Genomic DNA, 10,169 nt, shown 5'->3' with positions numbered 1-10,169 from the left:
CTGCCGAGTGTGCCCAGCAGCCCCTGCTCTGCGGAGTGTACCCAGCAGCCCCTGCTCTGCCGAGTGTGCCCAGCAGCCCCTGCTCTGCCGAGTGTGCCCAGCAGCCCCTGCTCTGCGGAGTGTACCCAGCAGCCCCTGCTCTGCGGAGTGTACCCAGCAGCCCCTGCTCTGCGGAGTGTGTCCAGCAGCCCCTGCTCTGCCGAGTGTGCCCAGCAGCCCCTGCTCTGCGGAGTGTGCCCAGCAGCCCCTGCTCTGCGGAGTGTGCCCAGCAGCCCCTGCTCTGCGGAGTGTGCCCAGCAGCCCCTGCTCTGCCGAGTGTGCCCAGCAGCCCCTGCTCTGCGGAGTGTACCCAGCAGCCCCTGCTCTGCCGAGTGTGCCCAGCAGCCCCTGCTCTGCGGAGTGTGCCCAGCAGCCCCTGCTCTGCCGAGTGTGCCCAGCAGCCCCGTCCCCAGCACCTGACAGGAGGTGGCTTCCCCTGGGCCCACGCCTTGTCTCTGCTGAGCCTGAGCGCCCTGGAGGGCTCACCTGGTCCCTTGGCGCCTGCAGTGCAGTTAGCAAGAGGCCATGGCGTGTCCACCAGTGACCACCAGGTGCGACGGCCTCGCTGTGGGTCAGCAGCACCCCAAGGCTGACCTGGAAGGCAGGGGGCGCCTCCCAGGGCCTGTAATGATGGGGGTCAGGGGCCGACATGCAGTTGGGACACAGGAGGCCTGGCCAGAGCACAGGTCCCCGCAGCGTGGACCACGCGGGACGCGGACGTATCAGAATAGTATTTATTGATATGCTCAGTGCTACCTTGTTCATACTGTCACGTTGTTGCCGTGGCTGAGGTAATAGGGACAGACCCGCCGCGCTGGCCCGGCTCCACGGGACGCCCCCACGGGACGCGGCGTGGGCCCGAGGCCAGGGGCTGCGGCCCGGGTGGGGACGTGGTTATTGCGTTGGACTCCTTTCCTTGCTCACGCGCCGGCGCCCGTGCCTGGGCTGACACGTGCACGCTCGCCTGGGCCCGCTCACACACACTTGCTTACACGCTGGTGCCCACTCACGCATGCTTTGCACGCTCACCCACGTGTCTACTTGCACACAGGCGCCCTCCCCCTCTGGCCACACACACACACACCCACACACACACACCCTTTGTTTTAAATGCACCCTAAGTCTCCTGACGAGAGAGATACTTGCGGGTTACAGTAACCATAGTGACGTACAGGTAGTCGGGGTACAAGGAGAAAGTGCATGTTGACCTTTGACCCGAGGGCTTCCGGCCCCTGCCAGGGCAAGCCAGGAGCACGGTGTGGCTCAGCGCTGTGCGTCCCAGGCCTGTGGTGCCCTGCCCCCAGCTTCCTTCTACACCTCGGACCCACACGTCCCCCACAGACCATCCCCTCTGGCCAGCATCCTGGGCCCAAGACAAAATGAACTAAGAAAATAAACTCTTCATCCCACAGCGAGCGCCTGATGCAGGGGAGGGGGCTCACGGCCAGCCCCTGGCCCAGCCAGCACCCCAACAATGCCACAGAGGGGGAGGGACAGGTGCTGAGCCCCTAGGCATGCGGGTGGGAGGCTGGGGCGGGCAGTGCTGGGGCGGCTGTGTACCCTGGTCATGCAGAGGGTCCCCCGGGGGGGCCTGGCAGCCATGCGCCCTCAGAACTCCACGGTACTCACTACGGTCCTCGGCTCATCGAAGGTGGCGATGAGGATCTGCTGGGGCGGGGGGATGGCGATGAGGCTCCCCATGTCTGGGGGTGCCCGGGGCCCCCCGTCCTCCTCCTCCTGGGCCTCATACAGCGTGCTGATGTGCAGCAGCGGGTGGGTGGCGTTGCGGCTCAGGATGGCGAGGGGGTCGGGCTTGCCGAGGCCGGCGGGTGACAGAGGGGCCGTGGCAGGGACTGCGGGGGGCGAGCAGACACGGAACGGGCCGCCGGCGGGGAGCACGGCCCGGGCCGGCTCTGCTGGGTACAGGATGTCCTCCTCAGGGAGCGGAGCGTCTGGAACACGGAGGACACAGCACGTCACCCCCAACTGTCCGCCATGCGAACCCTCCCCGTCCCCCCAGAGCCGGCTGGGGCTCACGGCTCCGAAACCTCCTGGGAGGGGCTGATCTCTCCCTCAGCCTCCTGAGCCTGCGGGGTCCAGGCCAGACCCTCTGTTTTAAAAAATATGTTTTAATTAATTTTTTAGGGAGAGGGATAGATAGAAACATTGATGATGCGAGAGAAACATCATCGATCGGCTGCCTCTTGCAGGCCCCACACTGGGGATGGAGCCCACAACCTGGGCCTGTGCCCTGACTGGGGATCAAACTGGAGGCTTCTTGGTTCCTGGGTCAATGCTCAGCCGCTGAGCCACACCGGCCGGGGGTGGGGGCGGGGGTAGGGGCGCCAGGGCAGGCCCCTCAGCATGCACCGGCCTCCCAGCACCTTCTCCGGGGCCCGAGCACCCTCCCTGCCCTGCCCTCCAGCGCTGGGGCCCAGCCTCCTCCTGTCCCCTCACAGGACCCCAGGTCCTGCTCGAACCCGCCCTGCAGAGCCACCTGCGCCCACTCAGCCTCCCCCGCTCCCCCAGCAGGTTCACTCCTGCCTTTCCCAGGGGCCCGCTGCCCACCTTTGGTGGGGGCCGCCGCCAGGCCCAGCCCGCACTCCTCTGCCTGGGACAGGAAGCCCCCTTCCTGGCTGCGGGAGGCGGGCAGGGAGGCGGGCGAGGCCTCGGGCTTGGCCTTCTTGGCGCCCAGGACGTAGGGGTGCACGTCCAGGGAGAAGTGGCGGGCCGGCTTCTTGTCGGGGCCGGGGGGCGGGCCGGGGGCGGGGCCCGCGTCGCCGCCGCCCTTGTAGTGGTGCGCGGCGCGCGCGCCCGCGTCCAGCAGCGGCGCGATCAGCGTGTCGGTGGCCGTCTTGCGGCGCACGGGCTTGGGCTTGTCGGCCTTGTTGTTCTCCACGCGCATGATGGCCAGCGGCTCCTTGAAGGGCTGCGGCAGCGGGTTGCTGCTGGGGATCCACTTCATCTTCTTGCGGGGCCGCTTGACCACGGGCGGCTCGGCGGCGCCCTCGGGCTGCGCGGGGTCGGCGCTCGGGTCCACGGTCTGCGCGCCCGCGTCGCGCACGGCGGGCGAGGCGTCGTGGTTGGACTGCGCCAGCGCCGCCAGCAGCTGCCGCACCACGTTGTCGTACATGAGGTCGCTCTCGTTGGTGATGAAGTCCAGGCGGTTGAGCGACTTGATGTGGTCGCGGTTCTCGTTGCAGAACATGGCGAGGATGTTGATGTCGCAGAACTGCGAGCCGCGCCACTGGCGGCGCGTCTTGATGCCCACCTTGTGCAGCTTGTCGAAGATGAAGTTGCTCTTGCGGAAGATGAAGAGGTGGATGAGGTTGACGAGGATGATGAGGTTCATGGCGCAGAGCAGCACGATGTCCACGCCCGCCACGATGCGCTGCAGCTGCACGGACGGCAGCTTGCAGCTCACGCGCACCGCCGGGCCCGCGCCGCCCGCCGGGCCCCCGTCCGGGGACGCGCCCAGCGCGCAGGTGAACTCGTTCTGCTTCTGGGTGGCGTAGTAGGTGCACAGGTAGGAGATGGGCGCCACGCTGAGCAGCAGGATGAGCAGGTGGCGCGCCAGGTAGAGCTTGGCCAGGAAGTTGCTGCGCCCGCGCCGCTCCAGGTACTTCTCGAACAGGTTCTGCTCGGGGCTCTTGTCCTTCTCCGCGTTCTCGATGATCTCGCGCTTCTCGCGCTCCGTGATGCCCGGCCCCTTGGACTGGATCTGCTTCTCGATCTTGGGCGCGCGGCCCTCGGCGGCGCGGTGGTAGCAGTTGTCGATCTCCTGCAGCAGGAAGTTGAGCTCCGAGGTGAGGCGGGTGGAGGCCAGGAACTCCCAGCCCAGCGCGGGCACGTACATGATGGCCGCGAAGGCCAGCAGCGAGTAGGGCAGCAGCTTGTGCTCGAACAGCGACGGCCACAGGCTGGCGTCCACGCCGGGCAGCGCGTCCCGCAGCTCCGTCCAGCAGTAGCCGCGGGCGTACAGCGCCTGGTCGCGGGTGAAGTTGTGTGGGGTGTAGCAGTAAATGGGTTCCTCTGGGGGCGAGAGGAGAGGGGGCTGGGGCGCCAGACCCTCCCCGGCCCGGCCCCGCCCCCACACGGCCTGTGGAGGCTGCAGCTCCTCAAACAGACTCCCCTCCCCCATGTCCCAACCGTGGGGTCGCACCGGGCACCCCCCCCCCCCCCAGCACTGGGCTGCCCCTCCGGTTAGGTCACGGCTGTGCGCACTGCACCTGGGACCAGCCTCACTGCCAGGCCCTCCTCCCAGGCCACGTGGTCTCTGTGAACAAGGGGAAAAAGCAGGCCCTGAGAGGAGCGGGCAGGCCATGGCCCCAGCCAGGGCCCCCTTCCCGCTGGACCAGTCCGGGCCTGCACCGCCCCAGCTGCCCCTGGCCACCTCCCCCCCCCCCCCCCCAGGACAGTGGCCCTGGGTTCCCCTGGAAACCCCATGGCTGAGTGGCAAGGCCACAGGCAGCATCCGGAGAGTCCTCACCACGGAGAGCGGCTGGGGGTCGGCCTGGGGGAGGAGCGAGCCTGCACCTGCACCTGCACCTGCACAGGGTCCCTCCGAGTCGGGGAGTCCGGTCCCGCCCACACACCCGGAGTGCCCTCCCACAGGGAGCGGAGATGCCCCTTGCTACCAGTGGCTCCTGCCAGCAGCACCTGCCCCTCCGGGCCCGCGCCCCCCGCTCTATGGAGCTGCTCTTCTGGCTGGCGGGACCCTACCCCAGCCACCCCACACCTGGCTCATGGCCCCTACCTCCTCTCTCAGCCCTCTCACCTCAGGCCCCTCCCAGACCCCACACCTGACAGGCCTCCGTGTGGGGTGCTGCAGCTGGCTCCCTAGAACCTGCGACGAGGTTACTTTAGTCAGCTGGGTGAGGCTGGGGCTCTCGGGGGGGGGGGGGGGGCCTGGTGTGATCACAGGGACCCTTTAAGGGGGACAGGAGCCTCAGAGTCAGAGAGGTGTAAGGGCCGGCCAGTGGCTCAGCGGTGGAGCGTTGACCTATGAATCAGGAGGTCACGGTTGGATTCCCGGTCAGGGCACAGGTCCAGGTTGCAGGCTCGATCCCCAGTGGGGGGCGAGCAGGAGGCAGCTGATCCATGATTCTCCTCATTGATGTTTCTGTCTCTCTCTCCCTCTCCCTTCCTCTCTGAAATCAATAAAAAATTATAAAGAAATAAAAAGGTGTAAGGAAGGAGACAGGGTGGGCAAGGGCCAGAGGCCCAGGGACGCGGGGCCTCGGAGCCGGAGAAGCCCCGGAGGTCCTCCCAGGAGCCTCCAGAGGAGCTGACACCTGGGTTCCAGCCCCCAGGACACATTTCAGGCTTCTGAGCTGCAGATCCGTGAGCGTCCATTCGCACTGTTTCTAGCCACTGAGTCTTTGCTTGTAGGTGCAGGCTGGCCGCGCCCACCCAGACCCTCCCTGGAGCCCCCCAGGGGCCTGAACAAACTGCTCCCAGGGCGCTGGGCCCCCACGGGAGGGAGGAGGCCTCACTGCTCAGGCCCAGTCTGGAGACCGGGGGGCGGGGGGGGGCGCGCGGGGTGTGGGGGGGTGCAGCTGCCGGTCCTCAGGGGGGGGTGTGTGTGTGTGTGTGTGTGAGATGCTTGTCTCCTGTCCTTTCTGAAAAGGGAAGCAGAGGGCCGAGCTGGGACCGTGGCCGTGGGGACACTGTCTGACCGTGGTCGGAGAGGTGCCCTGGGCTACACTGGAACCCCATTATTTGGCTGTTTCAGGAGATGCTGGTCCCCTGCCCCGGCCCACGTGGTGTCCAAGGACCCACGTAACCCTTGAACTCAGTCTCTCCCTGTCGTGGCCACACACCCGTCTGACCCCTCCACCTCTGATGAGTGGTCCATGTGGTGGGGGTCACTCACGCAGCCCTGACCAGGAGTGACGGGGGTCTTTTGCCCTCCACCACCCTCCAAGCCCGGGACCCGAGGCCCTGGCGTTGGGGCAGCTCCCAGCTAGGAGGCCCCTCCACGCACCAGCAGGGCCCCGGTGGGTGGGCTTCCCGGCAGGCCTGCCTGGACCAGGACGCTCAGGAAGACCCCAGCCGCCAGGCCCGGCTGGATGCGGAGGGTCCGAGGCCCTCCCGGTGGAGCTGGACTCAGTCCTGAGCCTCCCCTCTGTGGGCATCGTACTGGGAACTGTCCCCCAAAAGGTAGTCCAGTCTCAATCCCGCTGTCTGTGAACCAGACCTCGTTTGGGAATAGGGTTCAGACGAGGCCACACTGGAGTGGATGCCAGCCCAGGGGCTGGTGTCTTCATAAGACGGCAAGTTTGGATACACTCACGCCGAGAGAAGGCCCAGGAGAAGAGGAGGCAGAAGTTGGGCGATTCAGTCTCGGTGAAGCGCAGGACGGCCAGGCCCTCTGAGCTGGAGGGAAGCAGGGGGCCCCTCCCCGGAGCCTCTGGGGGCCCCGCCCTGCCCACACCTTGGTTTTGGACCCCAGACTGAGAGAGAGTCAAGTTCTGCAGTTTTGAGCACCAAGTTAGTGCTAATTTGTCCAGCAGCCCGGGGACCGAATACGCCGGCCCACCCCGAGTGACGCTCCGTGACAGGGCAGCACCCACACCTGGCTCGGCCAGCCCAGCCGCTGTGGGCTTGTCCTGGCCCCAGGAGTCTGAGTGCCTGGGCCCTGGGGTGGGATTAGGCACCGTGGACAATGGGTGTCCCCTACACGGTGAGACCTTTGGGAAAGTGGGTGCAGAGCGCAAGGACGTTGCAATGTCACGGGGGACGGCGGCATTTCCCTCCTCCTAGAGGAACCCCAATCCTTCCTGCCACGGACAGGCACCCCTGGCCCTCAGGCATGGCATTGGGACTGGGAGGGTCCTCTCATGGTCACCTGGGCCGGAAACCCTTGCCAGCCAGACCCTGGGGGTGCCCAGCTCGGGGAGGCCTCACCCTGTGGCTGAGCAGGACTGGCCTGCTTCTGGCGGGACCCTCCCCGCAGTCAGGCCCCACGCCCGGCTCTGCCCTTCTCCTCCTCCATCACCTGTAGGTCTTCTGGTCCTCACCTGGCCACTCCTCCTTCCCTCAGACCCTGCCCACTCCCCTCGTGGGCTCCCCTTCCCACGCCAGGCCCCACCCTCATCTATGCCCGGACGTCGAGGTCCAGGACGGGGTCCATCCCGAGTTCCAAGTGAGCGAACGGGAGGTAAAAACGAGGCATGGAGCAGCGGGGTCGGGAGCAGCCCCAGTGCCGGCAACACCAGCAAGGATGGGCGGTGTTGAGGGGCTGCTGGGAGGCCCCTGGGCGCTGCCGACTTTGCCAGGCGCGGCGGGTGGCTCGGCGCGAGGGTGGCGGGGCAGGACCCCGATGGGTCAGCAAGGGTGGCGGGCAGCACGGGCACCTGCAGCCGCGCCCCCCGCACCCCCCCCCGGCCCGCGCGCCCCCCGCCGGCCTCACCTGCGAAGTTCTTGGTGAAGACCAGGGTGACCAGCAGGATGGGGACGAGCACGGTGCCGATGGTGACCACGCGGTCGAACGGCAGCTCCAGCTTCAGCTGCAGCAGCAGCGCGGCCAGCGCGCCCGCCTTGTCGTCCTGCGCGCCCGGCAGGATGAGCTCGCGCAGCTTCTCGCCCGCCAGCAGCGCCGTCGCCATGTCCGCGGGCTGCTCCAGGAGGTGGTGCATGGGGGGCGCGCGAGGGCGGGGGGCGCGGGGCGCCGGGGGCTCACGGGGCGCAGGGGTAGGGCCGGGGGGAGCTCACGGGGGCGCGAGGGGCCGGGGAGGGGGCGCCGGGGGAGGGGGGCGCTCCGCCGCCGCCCCCGCGGGCAGGGGTCGGGCCGCCGGGCCCCGCCGCCCCCGCCGCCCCCGCTGGGCTGCAGCCCGGCAGGCCTGGCGCGTCCTCGCGGGGGCGGCGGTGTCCCAGGCTGGGGCCGCGGCCCCGCTCCCGCGGCGGGGAGGGGGCTGTTTACCGGCGGCGACCGGCGGCCTGGCTCCGCCCCCCCTCCCCCCCCCGCCACGCAGAATGCGGCGCCGGCGATGACTTTGCAGAAAATATTCAAATTCGATAAAAGGAATTAACGAGGGCTGGTTCCTCCTCTCCCTCCGGACGAGGACGGCGGGCGAGGCCGTGGGGGGCTCCCCTCGGGGCGGGGGCGCGCGGCGCGGGGACGGGGCTGGGCCTGGGCCGCCCAGCGCAGCCCCACGGGGACGGAGACGGGGCTCCCCGACCTGCGGCGCCGCCTCTTCACTCCCAAAGCCTGGCCGCCCTGTGGGTGCCGAGCCCCCGCTCCCTCCGGACACGGACGGGGGACTGGGCACCCCTTTCCCAGCTCGGGGCGTCTTCCCTCGCAGCCCCCACCGGCGCCCGGCGCGAACCACAGGGTCCCCACATCACCTGCCCGCGGCCGCCTGCTCCCCCGCCCGACCTCCTGCCCGTCACCCCGCCTGCGGCCCGAGCCGCTCCCGGGCTGGGCGCCCGTGCCTCTGGGCCGGCTCCCCGCCGCCTTCCGGCCCTCCATCCCCCAACCCGACACCCCGCGTCCATCCCGCGTCGCCCTCCGAACTGCGGCGACAGCACTTCTGGGGGCAGAGGTCTCCGCAGAGCCGCTGCGGTGCGGGAGGGCCCTCTCCCTTCCCCCCTGCAGGCCCCCTTCCCGCCCCATCGGTGCGCGCACCAGGCGTGAAAGGCAGCGTGGCTGGGGGTTCCCGTCACTCGATAGTCACCGGCAAACACGTCTGAGCACCACTTGCAGCCGGGTCACCGCGGGCCCTGCCTCCGGGGTTGAGGGGGAGCATGGCCTGTGCCAGGGCCATCGTTATGTTTTTCTAAAAATTAACTGGGGTGACATTGGCTAATAGGACACATAGGAGTCAATTTCCAGACCACAGTGTTATGGGTCTAAATGGCTTTAAGGTTCTGTTTCTCCCTCCTCCCCCATAATCACCAAGGCAGTGGGCTGCTTCCAATTCCCAACACAACCCAGACACCCCACACAGCCAGACCCCCACCCCCAGATAACTCAGACACCCCCAGGTGACCTAACTCCCCCCAGTCACTCAGCACAGACATCCTACGGCCACTGAGAACCCCGAGTGGTGCTGCCCCACGGCCCAGCCTGGGTGTACATGGCAGGTGCCCCAACCCTTGGCCTTGGACAGTGTCCAGGCCCGATTCCCCCCAAGACGACAACTTCCTGTGTGCCTGTGGGGGGCGTGGCGCCCTGTCTTTGGGCAGCCCTTGGGTCCCCGTTCACCCCACAGGCCCAGTCGCAGGAGGCTGTGGTGGCGGCTGCTGTGGTCGGGGCACAAGGTGACCTGGTAACCAGGCAAATGGACAGGGACAGGGACAGCCACGCAGGTGACCAAGCAGGACCGTTTCTGGGACCAGAACCTCCTCAGGTTCTGACCCACGGCAGCTGTTTGTGGGGCGTCTTCAGAGCCTGATCCTTGGGCACAGGCCAGCGTGGGCCCTGGGCTGGGCCCCCAGAACCTCAGTTCCCCATGTGTCAACCAGGAAGATGGTATTCCGTGTTCACGGCCACTGCCTGGGCCTCGCGTGTATCCAGCAGCACGAGGGGCCTGGGGCGGCCTCAGACCCGGTGTGGACACTGCCTTGGCCCCTGCCACGCCCTCTGTGCCGAGTCCTTGTGGGACCTCCATGGGCTCTGCAGCCTCTGAAAGGCTCTTGGTGTCTCCCTCGCCCTGTCCAACCTCACTCAGTGCCTGGGCTTCCCGCTCACTGTCCCAGCTGCCTGCCTGGAGGCGGCGGCCACAAGCCCTCCACAGGAGGGAGGGAGCTGGGAGTGGAGCTCTGCAGGTCTGAGGGGGACGCTGTGCTCCGGCCCCACAGTCCAGACAGATTTCTGCCCCAGGCGGGCAGCACGCAGCCTGCACGGTGAGGAGCCGGCCGTGGGGAGGGAGCCGAGTGGGCCGTCTGTGGCAGTCCCTGTCCCACCCCGGGGACGGTGGGTCCAGGCCAGGTCAGACCCCCAGACCCCTTGGCTGTGACGGGCTGAGGGTCCCGAGCTCCACTGTCCCGTCACCTGGCTGTTGAGGCGCCATCGGGTGGCCCCCCAGCCCAGGGTCCCTGCTCCCTGACAGGCTGCCCAGAGGCCAGGCCCAAGCTCCCGCCCTCTGCACTACTCGCTGGACGACGGCCAGCCGTGGGTGAGACAC

The 10,169-nt window shown here is 68.2% G+C and overlaps 1 protein-coding gene across 2 annotated transcripts; it reads right to left on the bottom strand.

Annotated features, from left to right (window-relative positions):
* Positions 1-789: 789 nt before the first annotated feature.
* On the bottom strand, positions 790-7,708 carry PANX2 (pannexin 2). Of its 2 annotated transcripts, XM_054719661.1 has the most exons (4): positions 7,454-7,708; positions 2,608-4,071; positions 1,790-1,991; positions 790-1,704 (listed from the first exon to the last, which is right to left on the bottom strand). In XM_054719661.1, exons 1-4 carry the CDS (start codon positions 7,677-7,679, stop codon positions 1,668-1,670), a joined length of 1,929 nt encoding a protein of 642 aa, XP_054575636.1. In that variant the 5' UTR covers positions 7,680-7,708; the 3' UTR covers positions 790-1,667. The 2 variants fall into 2 exon arrangements, with proteins under 2 accessions (XP_054575636.1, XP_054575635.1); XM_054719660.1 differs by having other exon boundaries at positions 790-1,991.
* Positions 7,709-10,169: the final 2,461 nt, after the last annotated feature.

Source organism: Eptesicus fuscus, chromosome 7 (assembly GCF_027574615.1).
Source record: "Eptesicus fuscus isolate TK198812 chromosome 7, DD_ASM_mEF_20220401, whole genome shotgun sequence".
NCBI lineage: Eukaryota > Metazoa > Chordata > Mammalia > Chiroptera > Vespertilionidae > Eptesicus > Eptesicus fuscus.
This window is presented reverse-complemented; position numbering and strand designations above follow the sequence as displayed.